This window comes from Alexandromys fortis, unplaced genomic scaffold (genome assembly GCF_014885135.2).
Source record: "Alexandromys fortis isolate MF-2015 unplaced genomic scaffold, M_Fortis_MF-2015_v1.1 scaffold_3, whole genome shotgun sequence".
Lineage (NCBI taxonomy): Eukaryota > Metazoa > Chordata > Mammalia > Rodentia > Cricetidae > Alexandromys > Alexandromys fortis.
The window spans coordinates 13,643,557-13,660,732 of NW_026067909.1; the positions used below are offsets into that span (position 1 = coordinate 13,643,557).

The 17,176-nt window shown below is 41.1% G+C and overlaps 1 protein-coding gene across 18 annotated transcripts in view; it reads right to left on the bottom strand.

Moving 5' to 3' along the window:
* Ppp6r3 (protein phosphatase 6 regulatory subunit 3) overlaps positions 1-17,176 on the bottom strand; it is a 138,855-nt gene that overhangs the window by 46,918 nt on the left and 74,761 nt on the right. For all 18 annotated transcript variants that reach the window (XM_050137033.1, XM_050137032.1, XM_050137027.1 and 15 more), the window contains 2 exons: positions 17,036-17,148; positions 12,317-12,430 (listed from right to left, as the gene is read on the bottom strand). In XM_050137033.1, the coding sequence (XP_049992990.1) occupies positions 12,317-12,430; positions 17,036-17,148 (227 nt within the window). The remainder of the gene's footprint in view (positions 1-12,316; positions 12,431-17,035; positions 17,149-17,176) is intronic.

The following is a 17,176-nucleotide window of genomic DNA, read 5'->3' on the forward strand; positions in this document are numbered from 1 at the left end:
TGCCACCCAGCACCATGGTGATATCTGGCCTGGATTGCTGCCAGGGGCCATGTCTAGGTCTATGGCCCTGCTGCAACTAGGCTGAGTTGATGTTTATGGCTCCTGTTACCACTGAGGGCTGTGCAGAGGTCCACGGTCTGAACCTACACCTGAGGCAATGATATTCTTTGAGGTTCAAGTTGTTGCCGGGGCCAAATAAACCTGGGTGCCCATGCTGTCACTCAGGGCCATGGTGTCATCCAGTCCCAAACTGTGGTCATCCATGGGCTATGTTTGGGTCCATGGTCCTATCACAGCCAGGGTCTGTGTCAATGTCCATGGCTCCTGTTACCATCAAAGACTGAGTGGATACCCTGGATCCACCAGGGGAAATGTTGGCGTTTGAAGGCCACGCTGCCATTTGGACCATGTTGATCAGAGCAATCTGCAACGCCAACTAGGGTTGCAGTGATACCCAGGCCCCAGGCTGTTGCCGAGAACTATGTTTGGGTGCATGGTCCTACTGCAGCCTGAGTCTATGCTGTCTGAGGCCTGTGTTGCCACCAAGGGCCACACTTATATCTAGAATCTGGACGCACAACCTCAAGCCATGTGTGGGTGTGAGAATTTGAGGGCCACGCTGCCATTGGGTCCATAGTAGAGCTAACCCTGTGGACTGAGATGTAAGTGATCTAGCACTGTGAATGCCTGTGGGAGATAGGGCCCTTCATCTATGGTAGAGTAGGCAAGGGAAAGATGACCTCCCTGGCCCCACATTGCCTGTGGATGGGTAGGAGAGCTGGCCCTGAGGTCATCATTGGTACTGTCCTCCCCTGGCAGAAGCACTAAGGAAAACAGGCCCTATACCTCACCTAGGTAGCACAAATGAGCTGACCCTATTGGCTGGAATGCAGGTGAGTGAGCCTGGGGGAACACGGGAGCAGGAAGACTGACCCTGCCTATTTCTCATCTGCAATATGGTGGCATGGGTGAGGGGGCAAAAAAGAAAGCCCTCCCTCCCCTTGCCCCCTGCAACAACTGAGAGACCTGGTCGCAGAGCCACAAGAGTGGGAGAACTGGCCTTGTGCCCCACCAGCTACAACACATGGGAGAGTGGGCACAGCATCTCACTGGGCAGTACACTAGAGCTGAAAGAGCTGACCCTGTTGGCCAGGGAACAGGTCAGCTGAGCCTGTGGGTAAGAGCAGATGAGCTGCCCCTGCCCCATCTCTAAATACCATGGTATGGCAAAGGTAAAGGAAATAAGCTGGACCCTCTCCTTGCTGTCTGCTACATTAGGAGAGCTAGCCTGGGTGGTGACGATGAGGGAAAACTGGCAGGCTGACCAACCCAGCTACCACCCAGGCCCAGAATCAGGCCTATGAGGGAACTCACCCCAACACCTATCCACCTCATCTATGAACTGCTAGAGCATGTGAAGGGGGTGAACCTACAAATCCAAAGCGTCAGAAAAGCTGATGGGCACTGAAGAAACTTGTTATGGAATTTGCCTTCAATGTGACAAGGCTAGCCATCTGGGCAAGAAACTGTTCTTGCCTTGGCTGCTTGATGGTATGCTGTATATAATGGACATGCAAGACTCACCAAAAAAAAAAAAAAAAAAAAAAGACATCTGAACTTGCCAAAAGAAGGTGGCAAGTTCTTCAGGGTTCCTACTTCATGAAAGAGTCTACCAAACATTCTGCAGAATATAAAGTGATTGACAAAATATAAGATAAACAGTCTTTCAAATTTCCTGCTTCATGGAAAAACCTGCCTAGATAGAATGGGCCTGTAGGGTGAAGATGGATGCCCCAATGTTACAGAAGAACTTTGGGTGATTGTCCAGGCAGTTAAATGTCTCTGTCAATTCTATCAAGTCTAGAATTTTGGAAGTTGCTTACAATGCACTTCCTTTTTACTCAGGTAATATTATATCCTTCTGGGGTCTTTGATGGAGTTGAAGACACATAACTAGTTAAGAGTTTTGATAAAAGATAAAATAGATACAAATATTGTAACTGTAATTCTTGCTTGATAACTTTTGCCACATACAATTTTACTAAGCTAAAGTTAAAACCTTCCTTTTTATTTAGACAAAAAAGGGAGGTGATGTGGGATTCCCCTCTATAGTGCATATGTTTTATTACCATTGGTTAATAAAGAGGCTATTTTGGCCTATGGCAGGGCAGAATACAGCTAGGCATGAAAACTAAACTGAATGCTGGGATAAAGAAGGAGAAGTCTGGCAGACGCCAAGTAGCTACCAAAGGAGAAAGACGCAGGAACCTTACCAGTAGTCCACAGCTTCATGGCGATATACAGATTTATAAAAATGGATTAATTTAAAATGTAGGAGCTAGCTAGGAATATGCCTGAGCCATTGGCCAAACAGTGCTATAATTAATATAGTTTCTGTGTGATTATTCGGGTCTGGGCAGCCAGGAAGTGCAATATCCATTTACACAAAGATACAGGATCTCCATGCCACAAGGTAACAATAGGATATTCAAGGGGAGTCTCAGTGAGGGGCCAGTATGAAAGATGTAACAAAAGCCAGAGGCCTTGAACCAGACCAGTGAGTCATTAAAATGAACACTTACAAGACATATGAACTAAGGTATATTGTATGACTCATTGGGTCATACTACAGCTTCCATGCTGAGATTTTTAATTGTTTTGTTTTACTTTTAAATTTTGTTTTGGGGGTGAGGTTGCAAGGGCAGAGGGCAGAAATAAGAGGACAGGGAGATGTGTGGGATCGGGATGCAAAATGTAAAATCCACATAGAATCAATAAAAAGTTTAAAAATAATGAAGCGAGACTCCCTTTTTCAGCTGGTATTGTGATTACAAGGGGACAGCAGTTCTCAAGTGGGGGAGAAGATAAGCCAGGAATGGAAGGATCAATGTAAAATGGGGGTATGAAGTAAAATTGAAAGTGTTATGTAGACTGCCTGAATCAAAACCTGACCTCTCCAATTATCAGTTAATTACCGATTTTTAACCCAAGAAATGCTAGACAATGTCCCCTTCTGGCATAGTAGTGAGGAGCCCATCAGCAGACCAAGGGCTGCACACCTCCCGGTACAGCTAGACACCAGAGCCATCTCACTGCAGTAATGATTGCAAGGAAACACACCACTTATGCTCCCCTTAGCTCTGAAGGCAGATTTCAGAAACACAATTCCTGGAGAAAGGGGAAGAACGATCCCTCTGACTGCTAGCTCCTTTAGAGAAATACCACCTTAATCCTCACAACCTGTGGAAACTTTATTTGGGAAAAAGACCTCTGAAGATACAATTAAGGACTTTGAGATGAAAGATGAATCTGGATTGTGCAGATGGACCCACGGGGCTATCACAGGGGTCTCAGAGAACAGGAGACTGATAGACAGACAGACACTCAGAGAACAAGATGAGGACCAATGAAACAGTGGTCACAAGCCACAGAGTTCCCAAAAGTCAGTAGAAACTGAAGAGGCAGGGAACCATTATGTCTCTGTGCCTCTGGGAATGTGGCACTGCCAACACTGCAGTTTGGCATTGAGGACTATTGTTCTAGGACCCAGCTCCTGCGATGATGGGCTGTAATCCAATATGGGGTAATATAATTACCAAATTTCTTGATGTGGTCCTAACTATACATCTGTCATTTTTCACTTCATAGGAAAAGTGGCTTTCTTGGCACTAATGACTATCAAAGTTGAACATGCTCTACAGCCTGCAGTGCTAAATACTCAGCCATGATTTATTTATGTAAAGTAAACAAGCATATTCATCTCACTATGGAAACTTTGCTTTTACCTTTAATAGTGAAATTATATGTATAGTAAGGACTATTTAAAAAACAAAACAAAGAAAAAACTGAAAGCCAGGTGGTGGTGGCACACACCTTTAATTCCAGCTCTCAGGAAAAACAAATAGGAGGACCTCCTTGAGTTTGAGGCCAGCCTGGTCTACAGAGCAAGTTCCAGAACAGTTACACCAACACAGAGAAACCCTGCCTCGAAAAATCACAAGAGAGAGAGAGAAACTTAAGCCTTGTCATCGATAAATGTTTGCTCTTCACATTTAAAGTACTGAGTGAAAATATCTTTGGTCAAAATGAGCAACAAAAGTTCAAGAAATTTGACTATAAACCACTAAATTTTGGCTTTGTTTATGGACACAGAAAAAAATTGGACTTTCAGAAGTATGCAATCGTGGGACCAGAGATATAATTTGGAGGAGTGCCTGCCTAGCATGGAGAAAGTCCTGAGTTCACTCCCCAGCACCGCTGGTACAAGTCTGTAATCCACTCCAAATTAGTGATCAATGGGGTAGGACCCTGCCCTTTGTAAATACCACTTATACAGGGTGCTATAAGAAACCAGGCTCAGCAAGCCATGGAGAGCAAGCCAGTAAGCAGCATCCCTCCATGACCTCTGCATCAGCTCCTGTCTCCAGTCACCTAGTCTGAATTCCTACCTTGGCTTTCCTCAAATGGACTGTGATTCAGGATATGTAAGACAAACATTTCCTTCCCCAAGCTGTTTTTAGTCATGGTATTTAACACAGCTAAAATCAGCCTAAGACAGACTCCCATATTGTATTGGCTTTGAAGACAATGGTCATGGAGAACAGCTGAGGCTTGCCACAATGTAAAAGGTCAGAAATACTGAAGGGAAGGAAGCAAGGAGAGGCCATTGGTACAGCTTATCTGCAGCAGAGACAGGAGAATACTAGAAACACCAGGACTATGAACCATCTGCCAAAGACAGTGGGCAGTTAGTTAAGTTCTGGAGTCAGATTAAGCCTATCAAACAAACTTTGTACATTACAGACAGCAGAGCTGGAGAATTGGGAATACCATGAGCTCCAGAAGTTGAGCTGACACTGGGCTGTTTATACTGTTGAATTTGAGTTTGCTGTGATCTGTTTATAATCATGCCTCAGTTTTCTACTGGAATAAGAAAAAAATCTAACTTAATTTGGGTTTTTCAGGAGCATCTACGAGTTGGATTGTGTTTTTTGTTTTTTGGATTTTTTAAATAATTATTCTTTTTTTATATTTATATATTTATTATGTATACAATATTCTGTCTGTGTATATGTCTACAGGCCAGAAGAGGGCACCAGACCTCATTACAGATGGTTATAAACCACCATGTGGTTGCCGGGAATTGAACTCAGGACCTTTGGAAGAGCAGGCAATGCTCTTAACCTCTGAGCGATCTCTCCAGCCCTGGATTGTGTTTTTGTATTGTCATACTCTTATTAACATGAAAAGGTCAAACAGACAAGTTATAGATTTATCGAACTGCCTCCATCTTATTGGTTGTGGGCATGTTTCTGAGGTATTTACTTGACTGCTAACTGAGAGGACCTAATCCACTGTGGGAAGCAACTAGGCTGATGGGCCTAGGCTTGAGAAGAAAGCTAGCTGAACATGAAACACGGTTCTGGAAACATGGTTTCTATTTCAAGCTCCAGCCTGAGTTCCTGCCTTGGCTCCCAAAACCCTTTCCCCACCAAGTTGGTTGGTCATATTTGTTACAGCAACAGAATTCAAACTAAAACACAATGATTATGGTTTGGTGACAGGTCTAAGAAAACTGCCTGAGTCAAAGCTTTCCTTCTGGAACGTCTACAGTTTTAGGATTAATTTCTGGGTCTATAATACATTTCAAGTAAGGTTTTCTATAATCCAGAAGTGAAAACATTTTTTGCATCAAGAAGTCAAATATACTACACCACAGGCATTTATTAAAACTTTACCCACTGCACTGCCTCCACATTCACTATCAGTATTTAGTGTGTGCATGCGCATGTGTGCAAACATATACCTGTTCTAGGGATCTGGGCACCTACTCTTTTTCCACTGTCCTGCTGTCTGTGGCTTTGCAGCAGGTTCTGAAATCACAGTAAGAGCTGTTCAACTGCATTTCTTTGAAATGATTGTTCTGGCTATTGCCTTCGCTCTGGGATTTCCACGAAGTTTAGAATTAGTTTGTTTTCTATTACAACTTTTGTTTAGATTTTGAATGGTATTGTCTCATCTGTAAGCCATTTTATAGAGCACTGACAATGCTGAAGTATTCACATTGATTTAGGTCATAATACCTTATATTTTGCTAGATTAAACAATTTCTTTTCTATATAATGAATATTTTTTATTCCAAATTCTAATTGTTCATTACCGGTATGCATAAATACAACTAAATTTTAAGTATTGTATTGACTTTATATCCTGGAATCTTGCTGCATTTGCTTATTAGTTACAAGATTTCTTTTTGCCTTAAAAAAATAAAAACAAAAACAAGGTCTCTCCACATAGATTTGGCTTGCTATGCCCAGCACCTGACATATTATTTAAGATTTGCTCAAAGACAATCCTGTGATCTATGGCCAGGCAATTTTATATTATTCTTTCCTATCTAGATGCCATTTTCTTCTTCTGCCTTAATATACAGGCTATAATCCTCGCAAAAGATTTGCTAATGTACATGAAAGAATTTAAAGAAACGACAGTAGGGTTTTCTTTATGTGGTAATTTTTGAGAGACAAATGAGTCTTGTAGTTATTTCATTGTATCATATTATGCTTTTAGCATATTATTTGATTGCTACATATTTTGTTTTAGTGGGAGCAAACAAACATGTGTGGTTGGGCGCCTCTGCATGAGCATGGAGAACAGAGGGTATCTGGTGTCCTGCTCTATCACTCTTCACATTCCTTCATTGGACCTGCCTGGAGCCATGCTGGGAACCAGCAAGAAACCTCAGTGAGCCTCTTGTGCACCCTAGCACTGGGGGTACAGGATACTTGCTAAGCCGTCTCCAGGTCTAACTGATGTATTTGGTCAGCTACTATTTTCTTAAGGCATTTTCACATAGCTCTTATGTACTCTTGCTATATATAACAGGTTATTCTCATCTATGTCAGTTAGTTTCAAGATAATGCTGGCTTTTAAACCAGGACTTGCAGTGTATTCCTTCTGCACACTGATAGAAATCTACTCAGAATTCATCTGTTGCATCTAACTCTACATATCAGAAATGCTCTTTCTGAAGGGTTTAACATAAACTTGGGTTTCTTCAAAGATTGTAAAATGAAGCTATTTCTTCTTAAGTAAACTTTCACAGGTTTTTCCCTTTAGGAAGTTAAATTCCGTTAATGCCTGAATAATTTTAGTGAGTAATCTGTGGAATTCCTACATTCTTTTAATGTTCACAAAAAAACAGTACTAGTTTCTTTTTCACCACCCCCCCCCGCTTTTGTTCTAAACGTATCTTTTCTACTTTTCATTTCCACAATCCACCTAATGGTTTATTATTTTACTGGTCATTTCAAATAATAAGTTTTTAGCTTCACTGGTTTTCTGTATTTTTTCTTCTTGATACTACTGATTTATATTCTTTAGTTTTATTATTTCTTTTCTATACAGGTTTAATTTTAAAAAGGCTTCAATACTAGAGAGAAGGCTCAATGGTAGAAAAGAAGAAACTCCTACAGTTGTCTCCTGACCTCCACACATGTACACTATGGCACCAAACACATGTCCATGCCCATGAGGGAGTGTGCCGGTGGGAACCACACCTTCCCCCACTACTCTCTCAGCATTTCCTTGCTTTATGGTACTTTTAGTTACTGTATGTTGACCGCACAGTAATTTCTACAAGGGTGCCTTGGTTCTTTTTATTGGAAAACAGGGTCAGAAAACAAGACGTAGGCACTCAAATTTGCTCTTGGTGGCCTGTCATTACTGTTGGGTTCTTAGTCAATGGGAGATGTTTGTAGTTAACTCTTCCAATTTCATCATGGTCCTTTCTGTTGTTTTGCGAGATTCTCTCAAATATGGAGCCTATGGTAAATGTTGAGGATTTTTCATTTCCCATTTTATCTCTTACACAATCTTCCATCCCTTTAGTGAAGCTTCCCATCTTTTCTGTTTGTATACTGCCCACTTTTCCATTGCTCTAACATGATAATGGTTGGTGTAGCAAGTCCTATTGTATGTGTGTTGCTTTTATTGGTTAATGAAAAAAAAGAGCTGCTTTTGGGAACTAGCTTAGCAGAGTGGAGTAGGAGGGGAAAACTAAACTGAATGCAGGGAGAAACAAGGCAACGTTGGGAAGCCGTGTAGCCCTGCTAGAGACAGACACAGGAACTTTACCTGGTAAGCCACAGCCTCATGGCAACACACAGATTAATAGAAATGGGTTAAATTAAGATGTAAGAGTTAGCCAATAAGAAGTTAGAGCTAATGGGCCAAGCAGTGATTTAATTAATGCAGTTTCTGTGTGATTATTTCAGGAGTCTGGGTGGCCGGGAAACAAACAAGCGGCCTCCTACAATGTCTCTGCTGAATGGTGCACAATGTGTAGACAACTGCATCCACAGAAAAGCTAAGAAGCTTGGGAAGTAATTCTAGACACAAAATAACAGCCTTAAGCACAGCTTCTTGATAGCAGCACTTTCTTGGGTGGGCTCTGCTTGCTAGAGGCAAGCATTCTCATTTAAGAGAGGCTTCCTGACTCAGCTTTAGCTACAAAGTGTTGCCGCTCTTTTAAGAGGTCCTGCCGTGAAACACTAAAATGGTGTTGATGAAAAGCTGACTGCATACTTTTTGGTGGTGGCAGGGACCTTGAAATGCCATAGAGTTGTGGCAATAAACATGGCTCAAGCCTGTACCTCTGCCATGAGGCTAGACTATCAGAAAAAAGCTAAGGAAGGGGCTGGATCCAGCTGTCAAAGCCACGGCTTTACTCCTAGCCATATCGCTTAGCAAATTAAAGACTCATTTGGTCAGAAAAAGATATATATACAATAAAGATAGATTCAAAGATGACGAAAACTCTTAACGGTGTACTGTGTGTTTAAAAATATATGTAGGATTGGGGGAAAAAAAGAATAAAATCCTTAAGAGAAAAAGAGAGTAGTTGGGTGTGGTGGTAAACACCTTTAATAAACACGTGGGAGGCAGAGGCAGGTGTTTCTCTGTGAGTTCAAGGACAACCTGGTCTACAGAGTGAATTTCAGTACAACCAAAAATACAGAGAAACCACATTTCAAAAAGCCAAAAATTAAAATAAAAATAAAATAAAGGTTAAAATAAAGCCATGTAATGATGATCACAGAGAGCCTGTATACTGTATGTTATTATGTTGTCTTTAAATTGTTTGCTGACTCAGGAAGGAACAAAAATTGCTAAAAGACATCTGATTATAAATGCTGCTGGATTAATCCAACACATATATTTTGAAAATGCTTTGACTTTAAAATTTAAGTAAAAAGATATGTTACTTTGGAGAATAGGTTTTAATGGAGAAGGGTTAAATTAAGATGTAAGAGTTAGTCAGTAAGAAACTAGAGCTAATGGGCCAAGTAGTGTTTTAATTAATATAGTTTCTGTGTGATTACTTCAGGTCTAAGCTAGCCGGGTGGCCAGGAACCAACAAGAGACCCTTCGTACTACAAGGTTTTGCTTTTGTTTCCACAGGAAATGAGGGACTGTAGATTCATTCTGCTTTAAGAAAAATCAGGTTTGACCAAGGAAGACCCCCTGAGAAATCTCTGATAGGAGGAACAGCCCAGATGTCTGAGTTCTACATCCAGAACAGTTCAAAGACTACTGCCTCCGATAATCAAGCCTCACAGGATACTCCAGTCAGAACTTGATCATAATTCTAATTTTTTTTAGGTCTCCATAAGATTATCAGTGCCCTCAATCAGCAAGAAGTAGCCTGAAAAACTATGTTCAAATTCCCAAAATAATGGATTATGGATGTTTGCATTTGTTTAGAATGTTGGTTACCAAGCTATTATGGATAATGGTCAGTAGAAAAGCTAAACAACAGAGGTTGGATTCAGAGTTCCTGTTTAAAAAAAAAAAAGGGTGTGTGTGTGTGCTAGGGGACAATGGTCTGTACCTTGTCACTTGTATTTTAAATAAACGCTGATTGGCCAGTAACCAGGCCAGAAGTAGAGGTGGGGCAAAAAGTCTGGGAAGAGGAAAGAGGAAAGTTTTAGTCTGCAGTCTTCACCCAGACACAGAACAAGCAAGATGTGATTGCCTCGCCAAAAATGGTACCAAGCCACGTGGCTAATACAGACAAGAATTAGGGGCTAATATCAGTTATAAGAGTGAATAAGAAGCATGAGCTACTAGACCAACCAGTTTATGATTAATGTAGACCTCTGTGTGTTTATTTGGGACTAAACAGCTGTGGGACCTGGTAGGAGAGAAACCTCAGTCAACAATGGTGTTTATACTAAATTCCCTTTTTCTGACAGTGTAACATTTTTGAGCTGCTTCCTGTTACTGTCCTTTTCCTTCTAAGTTATTGTGGTTCTTTCTTCATGTTTATTCCTGGTGTCTTACTATTCCTGGCAGATAGGTACATCTTGTGTGGTATTTACAGAGTAGATGTGCATCTTTATACCCTAGCCCTTTAATGTTGAGTCTGACTTGATCTGGTCAACAGCTGAGTGAGGTAGTGCTTAGGCTCTGTTGTTATGCTTGCCTTCAGTGCTCCAGTCTCTAGATACTTTGCTTGTATGGTTAGGGCTTATGTGCCGAATTTTTCTCTACATATTCTGTATGCATGGCTTAGATTATCCCTGTAAGCCTGCTCCTCCTGGGCCTTGCGGAAATTTACATGTAAGCACGCACATGTGTACGTACACACACACACACTTACTTTACAAAAACATAATTAAACTACTGTGTTATCAACATGAAAAAAACTAGGAGAGGATGCAGCTAAGATGCATAGGTTAGGAGCTATAGGGTGCACTGAGACCTTATTTTTTGAGCTCTATAAAACAACCTGGAATCTATTCTAGTTTTTGGCCTGTGAATTCTCACATCGCTACCTTTCTTGGATATAACACAGCAGCAGGCTTCCCACCATGAATTTTTACTTGTACTTCTTGGCCTTTGGTCAAAGGACAGCACAAGGTAGAGGGCATAGTTCTTCCTCTTCTCTCACACTCCATTAAGCCTTTCATCTCAGACCATGCCTTCACAGATGAACTGCCTGGCAATCTGATCTTCTTCACAGGTAACGCTGTCTTCTTAGCCAGACACTTCTGAGACTTATTCCTTTTTCCCCAGGTCTCAGAAATCTCACAAAGATCAAGTGACGATCCAAGATCTAACTATATTTTAAAAGTTTGGTCTTGCTCAATGTTCCAGATGAAAGCTCCTTCATAGAAGCTTTGTCTGCTTCTCCTTTTACTGCATCCTGGACTACTCTTTTAAAATGGCACTGTGTGTTTTCCCTCTTACACCTGCTAAAAATGTCATGTCTACTATTCCTCAGGTCTTTCTTTTTCAAGTCAGAGTTATCCTATAAGCCTCACAGTACTACTCAGTATGACATTAAACCATAGAGAAGAGAAGGCAGGAAGGCCCTGAGGCATGAGCTGAATGATAGCTGGGCAGAACTGGGCATACCTTACTAAGCTGCTTACATTATTTAAAATATGAACTTCTGGGGAAGAAGGAGCAAGGTAAATTACAGATTCTCCAAATTATAACAGACTCAAAAGCACTGTTGCCAAACTGCCTTCCATTACTACTGAGATGAAGCAGGTCAGTGGCAGGAGTTAGGCATTTAGAAAGTGGGGCTAGTAAGGCTGCCTTCACTATCACCCCAGAGACCTATATTTCATCACAAAGAAGAAAAACAGAAGTCCTGGCTGGCTGAAGGCTTTGCCTGCCAGCCGAGGATGCCACTCTTCTCTCTATGTTATCTGCTACACTGAAAGGGCCCAGTAACAACAGGAAAAACAATGCAATCTCTGCATATTCCTACAACATTTAATCCAGTGGCTTATTGAAAAACATTCCACATTCATGAATATGATACAGAACCTTTTCCCTTAAAGCCTCATGCTGACTGCTCATCTAATCTCTGGTGTGCAATGAGCCCCAGAAAACAAGAAGTTAGTATGAGAATGGGGATTCAGAAATGAAAGAGTCCTCCCTTTATTAGCACCTGCCAATTGGAAACCCCCTCCTCCATCTTCATAAACACACAGCCAACAGCTGTCTGGGCTACTGTCCATGTTTGGGGTTTGCTCACTTCACATTCATTTTGGTGGCATATAAACTACAGCAAACAAAAGCTGTACCAAAAACATGCTGATCAAACCATACTGTTGAACTAAATCTCTGAACAGATGGCATTCACATGAATGACATTAATGTCCCTACAGCAGTAATATTCAGCACCTGAACTTCAAAAGGCATGCTACTATAGCTCACCTGGCAAGAATTAATCTTAGTTTTTAAGACATCTAAAAGTAAAACAGGATGGATGATTTAGTGAGATAAAAGGCAAGCTTACGTTGGTCGTCGAGTCTCAAGTAATGTCAGTAAAATCTGGATTGCACTGACTATGGCTGATTCATTCTTCTCCTTGTGAAAAATATTTGATAGAAGCTGCTCTATAATTTCTTGCCTAGGGAAAGAAATCAATAGTCAAGCACTAATTGCAACGTCATTTAACAGTAACAACTGAAAATTTGCAACACAATCCCTATAAGCACTCATCTACACACAGGCATGTTTGCTTTCTACTGCAAATGTCACTCCTACAGCAATTCCTCTTACATATGAAGCTTATCCCCTTGTAAGAGGATAAGGGAGGACCTGTTTGCCTTTGCCAACCTGGCTGAAAAGCAACAAATATTTCAAGGCTAGGTATAATATACTCAAAGCAGGGTGGGGTCAGAGGTGACAGCTCATGGTGATGAAAACAGTAAGAGTTAGAACTCAACACATCCATAAAAGGAAAAGTTTTCCAAATGGCAAATTAGAACGCACTCATGTTTGGCCACACAGGTATGGCTGCTGTGTGATTACCAAAAATCTAAAACAGGTAAAATGGACTTTTACTCTACAGTTCTCAAATGATAAGTCAGTAGAAACAGCACTAAAAGTGTATGAAATACTGCTTAGAGGAGTCACAGCAGCCTAAGGACAGACTAGAGCAGTGGTTCTCAACCTTCCCAATACTGAAATCCTTTAATATAGTTCCTCATGTTGTGCTGACTCCCCAACCATAAACTTATTTTCATTGCTACTCCATAACTGTAATTTTGCTACTGTTATGAATTGTAATTTAAATATTTACAACTTCTGTGAAAGGGTCATTAGACCCTGCCCCCAAGGGCGTTGCGCCCCATAGGTTGAGAGCCACTGGACTACAGGTTTGGAGCTGTGGTGCTGGAAACTGTGTTCTTCAATGGTCGTTTCCCAGCTGGAACAACACTGATGCCTGTCTATCATGCTCAGACAATGCAGGGCTCTCACCACACTTTTAGAACCATCGACATCTACTTGAAAGCAATGGCAAATTGGCATCAACCATCTCATGCTATATCAACTGGGAATTCTGTCACATCAGGAGAATTCTGATGGACAAAACAATGAAATAAGCAGCAAAAGCTTATGATTTAACAACACAGCACTGGTGCCATATCCAAACACACTGTCCATAACTCAAACACCAGCAGCAGGCATAGGACAGAACTTGCCACACAGGATAAGGGGATGTCTTTCAACCTCTGGATTAGGGGTGCTTTCTGACAGAGACATGTTCCTGTATTCAAACGAGTAGTAATACCAAACATCAGTAAAATTCCTGATGTGTGAAGCCTTCTAGATCATTCATCCACATCTTTGGAACAAAGGTTGGTACTCACTGAGTTTTGTTTTTCATATGGATGACCACAGAAAGACTCTATAAAACTGACTCAAATTAACAAAACTTCTGAGTTCATTACTACCCATAATTAAGATACATAGTCTAGACCAAATCGAACTATTTTAAAGAATTTGAAAATTTCCAGAGATAATACTGGCTAGAATGCTTTTAATTCAGGCCCAACTTCCTCTTAAACTTCATGTCCACTAACTCAAGATTTCTTTCTTGGTACTCCTCTCAAATACTCTTCCACTTAGGCTCATTCAAAGGCATCCTTGTGTACCTTTCACTCATGACATACATACACAGTGGTACCAGACCTTTGGATTACTCAGCATTCTAATACAGGCAATTTTCTTTATATGTCTCACCAAAAGACTGGCTCTCTGATATCACTATGATAGTAACTAAACTATGTGATCATTAAAAAGAGACAATGTGGTGGACTGAATGAAAATGAACCCCAGAGGCTCACAGCGAGTGGCACTATTTGAAAAGATTAAGAGGTGTGGCCTTGTTGGAGTTAGTATTTAACTGGGGCTGGGTTCTGAGCTTGTCTAAGCCAGGTCCAGAGGCTCACTCTCTCTTCCTGCTGCCTGCCTACCTGGATGAAGAACTCTCGGCTACCATGTCTGCCTGTGTGCCACCATGTTTCCTGGCATGAGAATAGATTAAACCTCTGAAACTGTAAGTAAACCCCAATTAAATTTTTAATTATAAATTAAATTTATAATTTAATTTCTCTTTTATAAGAGTTGCCATGGTCATGATGTCACTTCACTGCTATAGAGCACTGGCTAAGACAATATATTTTTATGTTTTTTTTTTTGTTTGTTTGTTTGTTTTTTGGTTTTTCGAGACAGGGTTTCTCTGTGGTTTTGGAGCCTGTCCTGGAACTAGCTCTTGTAGACCAGGCTGGTCTCGAACTCACAGAGATCTGCCTGCCTCTGCCTCCCGAGTGCTGGGATTAAAGGCGTGCGCCACCACCGCCCGGCGACAATATATTTTTATATACTGTTATTGAATGTATTAACCAAATATGTGGAGTGGGGGACTATAGTTAATGGAGGTTTTCTAAGCTCTAGAAGCCTTCTATTACTGTATTTTCTCAATCCATAAACAATAAAAGAGCCAGAAGCTAGAAACTGCCAAAGAATAAAAGGTATCCTAAAGGGGGTGGGGCAGCACTCATCTCCTCATCTCCCTTTGCTTCCTGAGTGTATGCAAAATAACCAACTGTCTCATACTTCATACATTCATTCTAAAGCCATGATGGACTTTACTGCCAAACTGCGAGCCAAATTAAACTCTTCATTCCTTAAGACAGGGAAGTAGAAAGGAGAGGGAGAGAGGAGAAAAAAATCCACCATAATGCACATTAGGTTTTAGAAGAACAGAGTGATACCACAGGCCACTAACTCACCTGGTCGATGTATCTGAGGGAATTCACTCCAACATGTATTGATATAAATAAATATATATATTCTTAATATATTGACTGTATACTTCTCTTGATTTCAGAAGCTCGAGAGAACTAAAGTCCAGCTTTAAGGTTAGAAGCAAGCATATACATGGGCTCTGGTGGCCCTACAGAGCTCACAGATCTCACTGCTGACCAGGTCATCAGGTAGACCTAATCACCCACTACATGTGGCCACCAAGTGGCCACCAACCAACAGTTAGAAGATAGCTTACTGATTCTGACATGTTCTAACTATAAATGCCACCTCCCAAGACTTCATATTTAAAAATCATTAAAATTATATTGCTTTTGCTGTGTTTCTATTGGACCAGCAGCTTTGTAATTCATATGGAATTTTGCTGATATTCAAAAGAGGAAAAGATTTTGGTTTTATTTGTTTGTTTGAGACACAGTCTCACTATGTAGCCCTGTGACCTAGAGCTCAGAAATTGGCCTGCCTATTCCTCCTGAGTGCTGGGTTTCAGGGCTGCCACACCCAGCCTAACATTGAGAATTTTTTTTAAAATAGATTTTTATTGAACTTTACATTTTTCTCTGCTCCCCTCCCTGCCTCTTCCCTCTCCTTCAGCCCTCCCCCAAGGTCCCCATGCTCCCAATTTACTCGGGAGATCTTGTCTCTTTCTACTTCCCATGTATGTCTGTCTCTCTTAGGGTCCTCATTATTGTCTAGGTTCTCTGGGTTTGTGATTTGTGAACTGGTTTTCTTTGCTTTATGTTTAAAACCACTTATGAGTGAGTACATGTGATAACTGTCTTTCCGGGTCTGGGTTACCTCACTCAAAATAATGTTTTCTAGCTCTATTCATTTGTCTGCAAAATTCAAGATGTCATTTTTTTTTTCTCTTCAGGAAAATGTGGTACATTTACACAATGGAGTACTACACAGCAGAAAAAATGACATCTTGAATTTTGAACTTACTCAAATGGCAGTTTACACAGCTCAGCTTACTGAGCACCACAACTGGTAGTATCTGGATGTTGGAAGATCTTCTGTGTTTGAAAGGAGTACATACATAAAGAGACATAACACCAAGAATTACTGTGCATGTACCATTTCCCTTGGCAACAATTCTGGAAGTAAAAATCAGCTTTCTCAGAGACTACAGCAAGCTGTTTTGTCTCTGGTTTGGCCCTCCCCTGTCTTACAGAGACACTTTGGCAAAAGATACAGAAGAGCCTCTTTGTACTGGAGAACTACTAAGGGACATATAACACCATGACAGACAAGCCAAGAGCAATAGACCAAAGGAGACCACCACTGCGTCTAATGCTACCTGTGCACTCTTCAGCTACTTCTTCCAAAGGTGAGCCTGATTTTCCATAACACCACTTTAACAGTGTGGACATTAGTCAAAGATATACCCATGATAACAACCAACGTTATTTCTGAGAATGTGAGAATCCTGGAAATCAAAACAGCAGCCAGTACCTGAGGGACCTTCCCCTCAACATAGCTTAAACAAGGTAACTACTCAGGCAACCTGAGTCATCTGCAAAGACACAGTGGTCTAAGATCTTCAGAAGAAACCAACAACTTAAATGGGTCAAATGCAAACATACAGAAGATTCTATTTAAAAACAAAAAAAACAAATCCCTCCAAGTTATAACGTAACTGTTTCACGTCAGGATGGCTCTGTAAACTCAGCTTTGTGGGCACAGAGAAGTTGAAAGTCCACATATACATGCCACTTGGTCCCCTTCTCACTCTTTCCGTCTCAGTGTCTCCCATGGTAGAAGAAAAGCAGGCTTTCCTTCTTTGCATAGGATTTCCATGACACGATGCCCACAAAGGAGCACCTCACTTACCAGTCACTCACAAAGTAACACATCAAACAGCATCAATGAGAAAAGTAAAAACCAAAGGTAAACATACTTTTCTAGAGTGGCAAGCAGGGGATCTGGTTCTGTACTGTTCTGAACTTGTAACATCTGGTCTCTGCTCAGGCGAACAATTTCACAAAGTGATTGTGAGGCATTTGAATGCCGCTAAAGGAAAAAGGTACAATTTTAGCTA